At 34.8% G+C, this 15,841-nt stretch overlaps 5 protein-coding genes across 5 annotated transcripts; all 5 read left to right on the plus strand.

Moving 5' to 3' along the window:
* The first annotated feature begins 321 nt into the window (after positions 1 to 321).
* On the plus strand, positions 322 to 2,061 carry LOC123915074 (F-box/LRR-repeat protein 2-like). The gene has a single exon (XM_045966222.1). The coding sequence runs from the start codon at positions 322 to 324 to the stop codon at positions 2,059 to 2,061; it is 1,740 nt and encodes a 579-aa protein (XP_045822178.1).
* Positions 2,062 to 2,717: 656 nt separating this feature from the next.
* On the plus strand, positions 2,718 to 3,583 carry LOC123915075 (protein LEAD-SENSITIVE 1-like). The gene is made up of 2 exons (XM_045966223.1): positions 2,718 to 2,811; positions 2,952 to 3,583. Exons 1-2 carry the CDS (start codon positions 2,718 to 2,720, stop codon positions 3,581 to 3,583), a joined length of 726 nt encoding a protein of 241 aa, XP_045822179.1.
* Positions 3,584 to 5,459: 1,876 nt separating this feature from the next.
* On the plus strand, positions 5,460 to 6,551 carry LOC123915076 (protein LEAD-SENSITIVE 1-like). The gene is made up of 2 exons (XM_045966224.1): positions 5,460 to 5,553; positions 5,911 to 6,551. Exons 1-2 carry the CDS (start codon positions 5,460 to 5,462, stop codon positions 6,549 to 6,551), a joined length of 735 nt encoding a protein of 244 aa, XP_045822180.1.
* Positions 6,552 to 8,172: 1,621 nt separating this feature from the next.
* Positions 8,173 to 9,255, plus strand: LOC123916502 (protein LEAD-SENSITIVE 1-like). The gene is made up of 2 exons (XM_045967966.1): positions 8,173 to 8,266; positions 8,594 to 9,255. Exons 1-2 carry the CDS (start codon positions 8,173 to 8,175, stop codon positions 9,238 to 9,240), a joined length of 741 nt encoding a protein of 246 aa, XP_045823922.1. The 3' UTR covers positions 9,241 to 9,255.
* Positions 9,256 to 10,876: 1,621 nt separating this feature from the next.
* Positions 10,877 to 13,501, plus strand: LOC123915077 (protein LEAD-SENSITIVE 1-like). The gene is made up of 3 exons (XM_045966225.1): positions 10,877 to 10,970; positions 11,139 to 11,719; positions 13,283 to 13,501. The coding sequence occupies exons 1-3, from the start codon at positions 10,877 to 10,879 to the stop codon at positions 13,499 to 13,501; spliced, it is 894 nt and encodes a 297-aa protein (XP_045822181.1).
* The last annotated feature ends 2,340 nt before the right edge of the window (positions 13,502 to 15,841 follow it).

The raw sequence follows: 15,841 nt of genomic DNA on the forward strand, positions 1-15,841 counted from the left end.
ACAAAAATAAGTCTCGTTTGGATTAGCTTATTTTTGAGCTTATGCAATATAAATTAGATTTTATGCTATTTATTTTTTTTTTTGTAGAAATTATGTTATTTATTTTATTAGTGAAAATTATATTTTTTGATCACACATGCTTTGCAAAAAAGATAAGATAAAAATCACCGAGATTATAGATGGTTTGTTATATATTATATATATAGATGAACAACTCTCTTATTTCATATTATTAAAAAAATAGATAGATAATCAATCGATTCTATCTACTAATTAAAGGTTTGGGTTGTTGATTGTTTACTTAGTGTGATCTCGAAGAACATGGCTGGTGCTATGGCATCAAGCAGCAGAAAAAGAATGGCAGTATCAGGTTTGCCTAGCGATTGCTGGGAATTGGTGATATCTAAACTCTTGAACGAGATCGATATCGATAACGTGGAGGAGCGTAAACATTACTTAGAGACTCTATCCCTTGTATCCAAACAACTACTCTCCATCACAAACACTTTTGTGTATTCCTTCAAATTAATCAATCCATCATCATCTTTACCCATCTCTCGCATCTTCAACCGCTTCCCAAATCTTACTTCCCTCGACCTCTCCACTTACCGTGGCCGTGCTGACCTCAACGCACTTATCTCCCGAATCCCCCCTCCTTCTTTTTCCCGCCTCACATCCCTCAACCTCTCCAACAACCCCATTATCCCTACATTAGGGTTACGATCTATTATTCTCAAAAACAACAACAACACTAGTACTAGTAGCTTGACCTCTCTCATTTGTTCCAATATTGCTTCTCTCAAATTTACTGATATAACCTTCATCGCGGATTCCTTTCCGTTTCTCCAACATTTGGACATCAGTTTCCCCGGAGGAAGGGAAGGAATATCCGACGATGACCACCACCCTGAGCCTGAGGACAAGGATTATAACAATGCTCTAAATCTTCTCGTTCAAAAGCTTTCCCAACTCCGCAGTATTCATCTCTCTGCTAATTTTTACGTTAAGGATTCATGGTTTCTTCAACTCTGTATCAACTGTCAGTTTCTGCAAGAGGTGGTTATCTCCCAATGCCCTTTCATAACACATGATAACCCATACTTCATTCATTCACTCACTAGTTTGAAGCGTTTAACTTGTATTGATTTGTCCTTTTCTTGCATCACTAATTTATTGCTTAAGTCTATAGCACGTGCACGCCTTCCTTTGACCAAACTTGTCCTCCAAGGTTGCTATAATTATAACTATTACGGCATCCATTGTCTCTTGTCCAAGTGTCCATCTCTGCAGCATCTTGATCTTCAAGGTGCTAACTTTTTGAATAATAAGCTTTTCAATAAGCTGTGTCTATTTCTTGCTGGTTTGGTATCTATTAACGTCAGTAGCTGTCAGGGGCTCGGCAATTCATCCTTCTTTGCACTCCTTAGCAACTGTCCTTTGCTCACAGAGATCAGAATGGAGTCAACAAATATTGGAATTGGTCCACCACCGTCTGTGGTTGATTTGGCTGTATACCCTCAACTCAAGTCTCTCCATTTGGCTTGCAATACACATTTGCAAGACGAACAAGTCAACACCTTTGGTTTCATGTTTCCTAGTATGCAACTTATTGATTTGAGCTTTTGCAAGCGCATATCTGATCAATGTATTGCTACACTCTTGAAGAGATGTCGTAAGATCAGGCATTTGAAGTTAGCCTGCTTCCCACAAGTTAAGGTATTTTCGATCAACTTTGAAGTTTGCGGTTTGGAGGTGCTGAACTTGTCACACTCAAGAATTGATGATAAAGAACTGTATGAGATCTCAAAGATTTGCCCTCGGCTTCTGCAACTGGACCTAGAACATTGTTATGATGTCACTGAGAAGGGAGTGCGGCTAGCCGTAGAAAACTGCACACGCCTCAAAGAGATTAATTTGCAATATTGTCATAAAGTGTCTACTGATATTGTTTCCTGGATGATATTTTCGAGGCCATCATTGAGAAAAATAACCGCTCCACCTCATTTTCGTCTCCGTGACTGTGATAGGAAACTCCTCTCTGAGCGATGTCTTATTCTCTAGTATTAATTTTTTTTTTTGTATGTTTCATATGTTACTTCTCTTAGATTCAATAAAATGTGAACCTCTGATTTATTCTATTATTACTGGTACGTGCATGATAATTGCTATTATTTGACTTAGCGGTGTGATCCACTTTTTCTATTATGCAAAGTTACGTAAAGGATTATATTCTAAAATTTTCATATATGTGTTTTTTTTTTTTTTTTTACGAATAGTTTGGCTTTTGGAAAACAAGAAATTAAGTGACATAGAGACGCATAATTCAATATAAAAACATCTTAAATTAGGGGAAATAGTCATTTTAGTCCTTCAATGTGCAATTCGTTGTCATTTTGGTCCCCCACCGAGGAAAAACTACCGATATTTCTAGATTATATTCGAATCTGAGAACTTGCGCGTGTGTCAAGTCTTGTTTTTGTCTAGTACTAGTATTTTGGAATACTCTCCATTTATTTGCCTTCAACAATGTTGTTAATATTGTTACGATGCATCTTGAATGGCTAAAGGTTATTATGATTAATGCATCAACTTAATTACCTCGGTAAATGTCATATTGTGCCTCAAAAATACTACTACAGCAGTGGAAGAGGCAAAGAAACTGTAGTATATTTATCTTCATTTTCTATCTTTTCATTTCATTCTTCACCTCAGCAAAGATGGGAGTGTTTTTCAATAAGATTGATCGGAAACAATTGAAACCAGGAGATCATATCTACTCTTGGAGGAAGGCTTACCTCTATGCACATCATGGTTATCTATTCATATTTATGAGTCTATTCATTTGTTTATATTCATATTTAACTATATATCATATTGATCTTATTCTCTATGATACTGAAGCTAATGCCATGTTTGTGTTCTGCTAATCTCATTTTTGTAAGATATAACAGGTATATATGTTGGTGATGGAATGGTAATCAACTTCACAAGTGGTGCAGTACAAGGAAAAACTAGAACACCAACTATTTTGGGCAGTCTCATTACAAGTTCATCTTCCAGCTCTTTTTATACTGACATTCCATGCCCAAGATGCGGTGACGATGGCAACCAAACAAGGACTCATAGTGTCATCTCATCCTGCTTAGATTGCTTTCTTTCTGGAGGTAAACTCCGCCTCTATCAGTATGGTGTCAATAAATTACATTTTATAGTCCAAGCTCGAGGAGGCACATGCACGTTTGCTTCTTCCGATCCAATGGAAGAGGTCCTTCACCGTGCTTTTTATCTTCTTGAAAATGGATTTGGTGACTACCATGTATCCAAGAATAACTGTGAAGATTTTGCAATTTATTGCAAAACAGGCCTCCGTGTAACCGCTGAAGACAGCAGTGTTGGTGGAAGTGGACAGGCAGCATCATTCAAGGCTGGTGTTAAATCCGCATTTTGGTCTGCACTTCCATATGTGGTTTCCAGTTCTTGCTGTCTGACTATTTATAGTGGATCATACTGCTACAGAAGAGTGGTTTCTGATATTGGATTTCGTCGCAATGGAACTAAAGTTCCTGTAGAAAAAAATATCTAAGATGGCTAAGGCGGAAAACTGGTGTGGTTGAACAAAAATTCTTGTGGAATGTCTATGTTTGAATTGGGGTTCTAAAAATGCCTTTGTTAAGTTTTACTTGCAGGTTAAGTTTTCAGTGACATTTGTACTTGTATTCGCTAAGATTCAATTTGTAAGCTATTTTGAATGCAAGATTCTGTTTTGGTGAGAAAAAACTTATGGACTGCAGGCACATTTTCTTTTCTGTTCGACTTCTAACATTAGCAATGAAAGCACAGCAGTAGAGTTAATTACTTATACAGAAAATGTGTATTTGTGAGAGAATGAAAATTAGTGACAACAACGATTGTCAAATATTAACATGTTCATAGTTTGCTTCATCTTTTCTTAAACATAATGTCTAATTAAGATTGTCAGTATCTCAAAACACAGATATGCCACATGAGTTATAGAGGTTAATTTAGTTAATTAAATAATATTGATGTAGTTTTTAGTTGAACTTTTGTTAGTTGGAATTTTAGTCTTTGAATTGTTTAGTTGAGTTTTATTGCCTTTAGGCCCAATTAGAATATTAAACATTATGGTTACTATTTATGTGCAGTCCTTTAGTCATTTGGAATCAATCATTGAAAAATGAAAAACTTATGTTTATTTTCTTAGATAGTTTTATTGCTTTTCTTAGTAATAGTGTAGTTCTCATAGTGTCTTAGCTTGATAGGAATTATCTTCCTATCAGTTGCATTTGTACTTTTGTATAAGCATTTGAGATAATAATTTTAACATTTGACAACTTATATGAAAACAGATTATCACGTTCACTATTTAATTATAATTTTTTTAGAAAAGGAATTGCTATATATTTTTAAAAAATATTTACACATGAGTGAAAGATTTGCTGACAATATTGTTATGAAAATATTGTTATGCATGACTCTTTGAATTTTATTTTAGAAGATTCACAACTTGTGTCAAACAAGGTACATATTGAAACACACATATTGAGTGTCACATTATCACATGTACAAGGATATCCTCTCTAGTGAATTTTTAAGTAGTCCAGAGTGATTTTTTTTTAAAGCAATTGGGTTGGGTGTATAAATGATATTTGGACCCACTTAATGTCATACTTTTACATTTATATTCCCAAAATTATATAATAATCGAGGAAATGGAAAGAATTAGAAATGGAGAGGATCCTTCACTTTCCAATTTTTTGTACTGCAAAAATAAAATGAGTGGCTCCGATGTCACCGGTAAAATTTTTCACTAGACTAGATGAGATATCCTTCCCATCAAAATAATCCGTCTAATGGTTTCAATATAATTATTTTGTTCAAAATTATTTACATCAGTCCTAAATTCATTATATCTCAACTTATCACCGTCAATAAGGTCTCAGCTTATACGAAACTCAAATATCACATTAAACTGTTGTAAAATAGTTAGTATTTTACTACTACTAATAGAACTAGAACAAGTCATCATAAGTTCCAGCTCAACTGAAAATGTCGATATTACTGGGTTGGACGGTTTCACCAAGTTCAAATCCGGAACCTTACAGTTGTGTATGTGAAGTGTTGTTTGCCAAATAATACTAGCAGCTAGGGAGAGACAAAACATGGTTGCTCTAGTAGTCTTTTGGAATACCACTCCCCGTTTCTTTGCCTTCAATGTTGTTAATATCAGCAAGTGCTATGATGCACCTTGAATGGCTAAAAGCAATTAATGAATGCTTCAACTTACCTCGGAAAATGTCACCTTGTTTGCCTCAAAATTAAGTACTAGTGGAAGGTCTAGAGTCTAGAGGCAAATATAAATTGTATTCATGTTCATGTTTTTTTTTATTTCATTCTTCACTTTTTGCAAAACATACACAGACATATACTAACACATTAAGATGGGAATGCTTTCCAATAAGATTGATAGGAAACAATTGAAACCAGGAGATCACATCTACTCTTGGAGGCAGGCTTATCTTTATGCACATCATGGTAATCTCTTCTTTCTTCTATTCATTTGTGAATTTATATATTCATATGCGGCTATACATTGTGTTAATCGTATCTTATGTCTCAAACTTATATGCTTTCAGTTATTAGCTATGAAGCACGAATACAGACGCCGGATACAGACACTGGCACATTGACACTGATAATAATTTTAAAATATTACATAATTTAGTACGATACTGAAGTGTTGGTGTCGTGTCAGTGTCTGACATAGACGTGTGTCCGACACCCGTACAAGTCTAATCCGAGAAGTGTCCTTTGCTTCATAGGTTATTAGTATGATACTGAAGTTAATGTCATATTTGTGTTCTGCTAATTTCATTTGTAAGATAATAACAGGAATCTATGTTGGTGATGGAATGGTAATCAACTTCACAACTTCAGTACAACAAGCTGCTGGAGCTAGAACACCAACTATTTTGGAACGTTTCTTTACAAGTTCAGCTCCAAAATTCAATACTCCATGCCCAAGATGCGGTTATGGCGACCGAACAAGGACCAATGGTATCATCAAATCCTGCTTAGACTGTTTCCTTTCTGGAGGTGAACTCTATCTCTTTCAGTATGGTGTCTCCTATGCAGTTTTTCTAGCCCAAGCTCGAGGCGGTACTTGCACACTTGCTTCTTCTGATTCAACCGAAGTTGTTCTTCACCGTGCTTTTTATCTTCTTGAAAATGGTTTTGGTAGCTACAATGTCTTCAAGAATAACTGTCAAGATTTTACAATTTACTGCAAAACTGGTCTTCTTTTAGCACAAAGTGGACGTCAAGCAGTATCTTTTTTGGCTGCTGCCAGTGCTATGGCTTCCTCATCAACTGGGCTTGCGATCTCTGGTATTTTTGGTATGACATTTTTTGGTTGTGGAACGTACTGCATTAAAAGATTGGTTTTTGATATTGGATTTCGCCACGAAGTTATCAAAGATGTAACCAAAGTTCCTGTTGAAAAAATACCTGAGATGGCCAGGGGGGGCAACTAAGTCTGGTTCAACATAAACTCTTTTGTAGAATGTCTATGTTTTGGATGGTGTTTTTAAAATGCATGTGTTAAGTTTTGATTTGCACCTTTCATTTTCTAAGTTTCAATTGTGTTCTTAAAAACCAATTAGCTTGTTTAGTAATGTAAGGTCTGTTTTTGTGAAAATTAATTATGGACAAGCACATTACTATTGTCAGAAGTTTGAGTTGTTTCTTTAGTCCAATGTTTTTAAATTTGAATGCTGTCTTTATTTGAATTGATTGATTGCATTTTCTAATATGATGTTAAGGATGACAACAATCATCCATCTCACAAATAGATTCAAGTTCAGTTTTGTCTGTTTCATGATTGAGAGAGGCTTTGAATCAGAGTTTGGTGAATGGAATTGTCAATGAAATTGATTCTATGTTGCTTAATTCTTGTGAGATCATATAAACCAAACAAGTTATAATAATAGATGAATACCTTTGAAACCATGATGCTATTAAAATAACCACCAAGCGCTTTTAACCAAGGGTAATGAGCTCTCCCAAAACAAATCATTTGGGATAAATCCGAATTCGATTCCTCGTGGAAAAAATTCTATGGTCAAATTTTATTTATCTTGGAGTTGAACTCTGGATTACTGGAGTCCTTTTCTCGTTAATACAAAAAATATATAATTTACAAATAAATCTCTTATTGTTGTCCATAGTTTAATGCAAATTTCAGTCGAAAAAATTGAGATATTCAAAATTAAATATATTCTTAAATAAAAAAATTAATTGAGTTTTTTTTAACAAAATTAATTAAGTTAATACAATTAATAAATAAACAAAAATTAATTCAACATTTGACTCAAGTGGTTAATGAGCTCGATGAACACTCTGGGATACATCTTTATTTGGATATGTACCGGAGAGCTGTTGAGGTGGATAATTCTAATAGGTCTACAAATGGTATTTAATATCAAAAAATTAATAAACATTATTTGTGAACATATCAAAATTGTATACATCAATGATGTAATGATACATATTTAAATAAGATGTGTACCGAATAATTCACCTTGTCATTATTTGGGAGTTAAATTCTTGGTAAAAAAATATGCATTTGGTCTTCGTGAGCTTAACTCAGTTGGTAGAGACATCGTATTTTATATGCATTGTCGAGGTTCAAATCCCAAACACCCGACTTATCCACCTTTAAAATGAAATTTTTAGCCGTAAGACTACCAAACAAAAAACTCATTTGAAGAATGAGTTTCATCAAAAAGGACGGATTTCAGGAGAACTCGGGTTCGATTCCTGAGTAGAACAATTTCTTGGTCAGACTTTACTTACCTCGCGGCCGGACTCTGGACTACTAAGGTCTCTTTCCCCTAGGAACCAGAGGGTTATAAAACCAAAAAATATTCATTTGAAGAGTCAACAACATAATTTAGGAATACTGTAAAAAAAAAAACATAATTTATTCTACCAAAAAAAAAAAACATAATTTAGGAATAACCCTATTTAATGATAAATTTATTATTGAGTCAATACAATTTATTAATTTCTATAGCGTTACCAAAATAAATAGTAAATTATTAAGACATTCATTCCTTCAATTCACCTTCTTGGCAGATCATATATACACTTGAGATGGGAGTGCTTTTCAATAAGATTGATAGGAAACAATTGAAACCAGGAGATCACATCTACTCTTGGAGGCAGGCTTACATCTATGCACATCATGGTCATCTCTTCTCTCTTCTATTCATCTTTAATCTGCTTTGATGTCACATTTCTGCTAATTTATATATTCATATTCAACTGTGTATCATATCCTTATGTCTCAAATTTATCCTATGCTTTCAGTTTATAAGCAATGAGGCACGGATACTCGTCAGATTAGCCGTGTCCGACATGACACCGACACTTATAATTACACTTAATTATATTATATTCTCAAATTATTATTCGTATCGACGTGTCAGTGTGATGTCAGGTGTCCGTGTTTCTTAGTTTATAAGTATGATATTACTGATGTTAATGTCATATTTGTGTTCTGCTAAGATAACAGGAATATATGTTGGTGAGGGAATGGTAATCCACTTCACAACTGGAAGAGGACAACAAAATGGAACACCAGCTATTTTCGACGGTCTTTTTACAAGTTCAGCTCCCTCTTTTGATACCGACATTCCATGCCTCAGATGCGGTGATTGCCGTGAAATAAGGACTGATGGTGTCATCTCATCTTGCTTAGATTGTTTTCTTTCTGGAGGTGAACTATACCTCTTTGAGTATGGTGTCAATATAATTCATTTTCTAGCCCAAGCTAGAGGAGGCACCTGCACCCTTGCTTCTTCAGATCCGGCTGACGAAGTCCTTCTCCGCGCTTTTTATCTTCTTGAAAATGGATTTGGTGGCTACCATTTATTCAAGAATAACTGTGAGGATTTTGCAATTTATTGCAAAACAGGTCTCCTTGTAACCACAAACATCAGTGTAGGCGGCGGAAGTGGCCAAGCAGCGACTTACTCGGCTGCTGTCAATACCATAACGTCTTTATCACTTAGATTTGTGAGCTCAAGTTTTTATGGTATGACATTGCTTGGCTGTGGAACGTACTGCTATAAAAGATTGGTATCTGATATTGGATTTCGCAATGGGGTAACTAAAGTTCCTCCGGAAAAAATACCAGAGATGGTTAAGGCGGAAAACTAGTGTGATTGCACAAAAACTCTAGTTAAATGTCTATGTTTCAAGTTTCATTTGCAGGCAAAGTTTCCAGTAAAATTTGTACTTTTAATTTGCTAAGTTTCAGTTGTGTTCTTAACAAACCAATTAGCTTGTTTGTAAGCAATTTTGAAAGGTTTCAAAAGCCATTTTAGTACAATGCGTGTAAAGCTTGTTTAGTTGAATTTGGTATGGACAAGCACATTTTTTTTTCTTCTTTTTGTGTTCAAACATGAGGCATGCTATTGCCAAAATATTGTTTCTTTAGTCCTAAGTTTTTAATGTCTTTGCTCAATATTAAAGTTGAGTCCTACAAAATATGGATTTGTTTGCATTTTCTGATACTTTATGTCACATTAAGGATAACTATAGTCCTCCCTATCTCAAAGAGATTGAAGTGTAGGTCTGTCTTTCTCAGATGCATGAATGTAACTTAGGTTCATGCTTCATGATTGAGAGGCTTAGAATCAGTGTTTGATAACTGGAAAATATCTTTCATTTGGAGAAACAGGTTCTAAGAATCGACAATGAAATTGTTTCAATGTTTCTTCATGTTTGTGACCAAACAAGTTATAAGACATCTTTAAATCCTCTTCAGTGTCGTACTTCTTCTTTAAAGCCTCTTAGACATCTTTAGCACTCTTGTATGACAGATAGTAGTCATACAGATCATCTTGAAATCCAAAGTTGTTGATCCAAGCTCAAATTTTTCAGCTTGTCTGCTGCGGGGTCAAATTTATCACCGTTGTCACCATTGATGGTGACTGTTTGATCATTTGTTCACGAACTTGAACAAGCAGGAACAATAATAGCAGTAGGCATATCCTCATTCAAAACGGAGACAACCTTTTTCAAAGTTAAGAAAAGATACATTTTTTGTTGCCAACGTTTGAAGTGCAGTCGTTCAAACTTAAACGGTTTCTTGGTTGCACCAACAGCCGAAGTTCCAATAACCTCTTCAGTGTGTCCATGGCAGTTTTGAAACGTCTTAAAATTGTCACGGTCAAGAACAACACCTTCTTGGATGGTAAAAATTATGAGAAGTGGAAGACTGTATTTATAGGTGGAGTTTGAAACAAAAATGGAGAGAAGTGAGATGGATCGAGACAAATTGAAACGGTCAGCACACATTTAAAACATGTGCTTAATTAGTCATTAAACCGCAATCTTTAATTAATAAAAAATATTTAATTAATTTTCAGTAAAATATAATATATCACCAAGTCCAAGCTCAAGCCCGACCCGGTTGGCAGTGGCGCATGTGTGACAGTTAACATTGTGTGCGGAGTCCCCTGTTTACAAAGCTGGGTAGCCTTTAGGGGCCCAAGGGTTCACCGTTACTAAGGTAAGTGTTCCCTCCAATGTGGAACATTTGTTCCAACATGGTTTCACTAGAGTCTTTTGGAATACCCCCCCAGTTTCTTTGCTTTCAATGTTGTTAATATCAGCAAGTGCATCAATTTACATCGGAAAATGTCATATTGCTTGCCTCAAAATTAAGTATAGTAGTGGAAGGTCTACAGGCAAAGTATTCATCTTCATTTTCTTTCTTTTCTTTTCTTCAATTCAATTTCATTCTTCACCTTGGCAAACCATACACACATAGTAACATAACACCTTAAAGATGGGAATGTTTTCCAATAAGATTGATCGAAAACAATTGAAACCCGGAGACCACATCTACTCCTGGAGGCAGGGATACCTCTATGCACATCATGGTCATCTGCTCTTTCTTTTTACTCATATATATGAATTTTATGTATTCATATTCAACTATGTATCATATTCTTGTCTCAAACTTATTCTATGCTTCAGTTATAATGTTTATACTTACGTTACTGTCGTTTTTGTGTTCTGCTAACTACATTTTTGTAACATGATAACATGTATATATGTTGGTGAGGAAAAAGTAATACACTTCACTAGAGCAACAGATGGAACAGAAACTCTTTTGGACCGTCTCGTCGCAAGTTCAATTCCCAATTTTAATACTGAAATTCCATGCCCAAAATGCGGTGATGGAGGCCAAACAAGGACTAATGGTGTAACCTTATCATGCTTAGATTGTTTTCTTTCCAGAGGTGAACTATGTCTCTTTGAGTATGCTGTCTCATGTGCACATTTTCTAGCTCAAGCTAGAGGAGGTACCTGCACAATTGCTTCCTCTGACGCAACTGAAGATGTACTTCACCGTGCTTTTTATCTTCTTGAAAATGGCTTTGGTCCCTACAATGTCTTCAAAAATAACTGTGAAGATTTTGCAATTTATTGCAAAACAGGCCTCGTTGTAACCACAACAATCAGTCTAGGCGGAAGTGGACAAGCGGGATCCTGCTCGGCTGCTGCCAGTTCCATAGCTTCTTTATCAGTTCGATTTGTGACCACAAGTTTTTGTGGTATGACATTGGTTGGTTGTGGAACATACTGCATTACAAGATTAGTTTCTGATATTTGGTTTCGACACAAGGTACTTAACGATGCTAAAATAGTCCCTGTAGAAAAAATACATGAAATGGCCAAGGAAAACAAATGTATGTTTGATTTTGCATCCATTCAATCTTTCTTGCATTCCAAGACGAATCTACCGCAAAAATGGAGAAGCTCCAAGTGTAAGACAAACAAAAGCTCTTTTGTAGAATGTCTTATGTTTGAATAGTGCTTTTAAAATGCCGTTGTAAAGTTTCATTTGCAGGTAAAGTTCCTAGCAACATTTGCAGTTTGCACTTTTCATTTGCTAAGTTTAATAGTGTTCTGAACAAACCCATTAGTTTGTTTGTAATGTAAGGTTTTTGAGAGGTTTCAAATGCCATTTTAGTATAAGCAAGTAAAGTTTGTTTTGGAGAAAATAAATTATGGACAAGCATTTTTTTTTTCTGTTTGAGTTCAAACATTACTCATACAAGCACATTAGGAGTTATTTATCTTCTATTGCTAGAATATATTTTTTTTTTTTTAAACAAAAGGTGGTGTAGCTAGGGTGCTACAACCACAAAACTCCATTGATAAAGAAAGAAAAATACAAAAGATTAAGAGGGGGGGCCGAACCAAACCCTCTTAGTAAGATTTGAACCTAAAGTTTGGTATTCCAAGCTTGTTCCTATTCAGGCTATTAACTATACAACTAGGAGGTTCCCAAAAAAACAAGGCATTATCAGTGTTAAGACCCAGATTTGCAAGGCTATCAGCAATAACATTCCCTTCCCTATAGATATGAGTGATAATTAAATTCATTCTTCTAGCCAACAACTTACAATTCTGCCATCTGTTTCTTATCATCCAAGGCACAAGAGAATTAGACTTGAAAGCCAAAACTGCAAGGTTGGAATCTGTTTCAATCCAAAGATTTAACCAATTGTGAATAATAGCAGTTTCAATGGCCTTCATCACACCACATAATGCTAATCACTTAATCCATTTAAATTTTAATGCTGTTTTTCTTCATTATTAAAATTGAGTTGTACAAAATAACGACTTGTTTGCATTTTCTAATATGACATTAAGGATGACAATAATCCTCCATCTCAAAAATAGATTGAAGTGTAGGTTTCTCTATTTCATGATTGAGAAGCTTAGAATGTTTGGTGAATGCAAGCGTCAATGAAAGTGTTTCAATGTTGATTGATTTGTTCTGCTATTGGTTTTTTCTAAACATATCTAGTTATCAAATGGCCTTTTATCATTTAGAAGTTTATTAATGAATGGAATAGTTGATATTGGTTATTTATTTCTGAATATATCTAGTAAAATGAATGTTAAGTCTGCATTTTTTTAATAGTACTTTGAAATAAGTGTTTGTTGAATAACCTGCATGATATCTGGTAAGGAAAAGAAGATAAATTCTATAGAATGAAGAAAGCATTGTATGGCTTGAAGCAGACACCGAGAATGTGGTATAAGAAGATTATTTTTATTTTTTGCATAATGGTTTTTAGAGATGTGCGTTTGAGCACACACTCTGTATCAAATTCATTGATCCTAGAGACGTTCTTATTGTGTGCCTGATCTAATTTTCACTGGAAATAATTCAAAGATGATTGCGAAATTCAAAGAGGCTATGATGAGTCGCTTTGGAATGACAAACTTGGGATTAATGTCATTTGGCATTGCCATTGAGGTCGTTCGACAAAATGATGGTATCTTTACTTCTCAAAAGAAATATGCAAGTGATATTTTAAAGAAATTCAATATGGGACATTCAAAACCAATTTCCCATATTGAAAGAAAAGTTGAAGCCGGCAACAGAAAGTGACAGAAAAAGAGTAGATTCAACCAATTATAAAAGTTTGATATGAAGTTTAAGATATTTGATAGCAATCATGCCAGATATCATATATGGAGTTGGTTTGCCCAACAGATACATAGAGTCGTGTGTTACTCACTTGCATGGAGCTAATAGAATTCTCTGTTACATCAAAGGTACTCTAACAAAAGAAACAAGAAAAAGCACATTAGGATGCGCATTTCATTTGGGTACAGGTTCAATATCATGGGCTTCAAAGAAACAACCGGTTGTCGCACTTTCTACCTCAAAAACAGAGTATATAGTAGCAAATAGTTGTGCTACTCAAACAATATGGCTAAGAAGAATTTTAGAAGTAATGCACTAAAAGCATAATAGTCCGACAGAAAAAAGTTATTTTGTGTTAACAAGTCCGCAGTTGTATTAAGCAAAAATCCAATATTCATTGAGCGGTCCAAACATATTGATATTCGGTTTCACAAAATACGAGAATTGGTTGATGAGAAAGAAATGGTGATCGAGGATTGTCCCACCGAAAAACAAGTTATTGTTACAAAGCCATGCAAGGTTGAAGGTTGAGTTATTTTACAAGTTTAGGGCTTATTCTTTGATAAATTTCCTTACATTGTTGACACCAAAATTATAAAGTTTATGATATGGAGAAAATCTTGGTGTTAACTTTTGAAAAGAAGTAAGAAACTCATTTCGACGGTTTATGCGAATATTAATTAGAGTAGATTCTACCAATTTAATTGAAAAATGAATAAACTGGTCGAAGATGCCAACTATATTTTAGTCGAAGATGCAAGTCTCAACTTTTATGTATGTTGGTCGAATCATGTTGATTAAGTTTGGTTAATTATTTTGATTGCCTTTGGTTGAAAAGATCAAAATATATATAGCATTTATCAATATGGCAACAAGCAGGAAGCAACACGTGAAGCAAGGCAAACACATGCAAGTGGAAGTTATTTTTATTTGACTTGTAAGTGAGTCAAGACAAAATTTTAGGGTGGGTGGGGTAGCTCAGTTGGCACTTGCTGACTGAGCAGGTGTAGGCTGTTGGTCAGGGGTTCGATCCTTGACAGCAGCATTGTAGTATTTTCTTTGTAAATAAGTTGGTGGTACTTATAAACCATCAACTTTTAAAAAAAAAAAAAAAAACTATGCCAAGTGTAAGGCTATGCTATTAGAAGTTATTTTCTGTTTTAACTTAGACCGTAGGATCTAGTGGTAGTTTTTCCTGCAAGGTCTATATATATCTGTTTGTAATAAGAATAAGGGATTGAATCTTATTTTATGAAAGTCTTGCAACACCCACGCCGCGGTGGCAAACGGGTTCAAGGGACGGACATAGATGGATTCCAACCACTATTTACATTCAAATGCAATTTAATCTTCCAAGTCCTTTAAAATATCTGCACTTTATCATTTCATTGCAATTTATCTTCAGGTTCTTTAACTTTTATTTGCAAATCTTTTAACAAGTTTATGCAAATTTACTTTAATCCTTTTTGTATTTTAATTTGATCATTCGACTTCGTCGAATCAGTCTGTTTTTAATGCATTTAATGCAAATCAGACAATAAATGTTCAAGTAAAAGATGATGAACATTCATATTTTTCTAGAAAATAACACACAAATATGTTCCGAGATTTACTAGTTGATCTCTCAAGTAATTAATTTAAACTAGCGGTTGTTTACCAAAAATCAGTGTAAACACCACTCAAACCCGCAACACATTTGAAAATAATTTGCAAATTTAAGAAATTAAATTTCAACATAGACTTTGAATTAAATTACAACTAAAATTAAGGTTTTCCAAGGAAATTCAAACATAGACTTTCAAGAAATTACAACATAGACTTTCAAGAAATTAAATTATAACTAAAATTTAAGGTCTTCCAAGGAAATTGAGGGAGATTATGAGGGTAATTAGGTAATTATAAAATATTTCGGGTGGGTGTATGGGTTTCGGGTGTGGGTTTGACTGATACCAAACCCACACCCATATTATCGGGTGTCACCCAAACCCAGTCAAATCGGGTTTCGCCCGTTGACTTGGGTTTGGGTTCGGGTGGGTCTCTCGGGTTTGGGTTTTTTTGCCATCCCTACTCCACCTCAATTTGGTCAAACTTTTGCTTATGTGTCATGCTCACTGATGACGTGGCATTGTACATGTGGACAAACAATTTCCTTAGATAGTGTCCCGAGCCCCAATCTTTTGCTTCTTTGATTGCAGTGATGTAAACACGATCATTTTTAAGGAATCCCATTGCAAAACATGCATCTCTATAGGTCAAATATTGTGTGTCACCAATTTTTCTGACATCATCATAGCAAGTTGT

This window comes from Trifolium pratense, linkage group LG3, assembly GCF_020283565.1.
Source record: "Trifolium pratense cultivar HEN17-A07 linkage group LG3, ARS_RC_1.1, whole genome shotgun sequence".
NCBI lineage: Eukaryota > Viridiplantae > Streptophyta > Magnoliopsida > Fabales > Fabaceae > Trifolium > Trifolium pratense.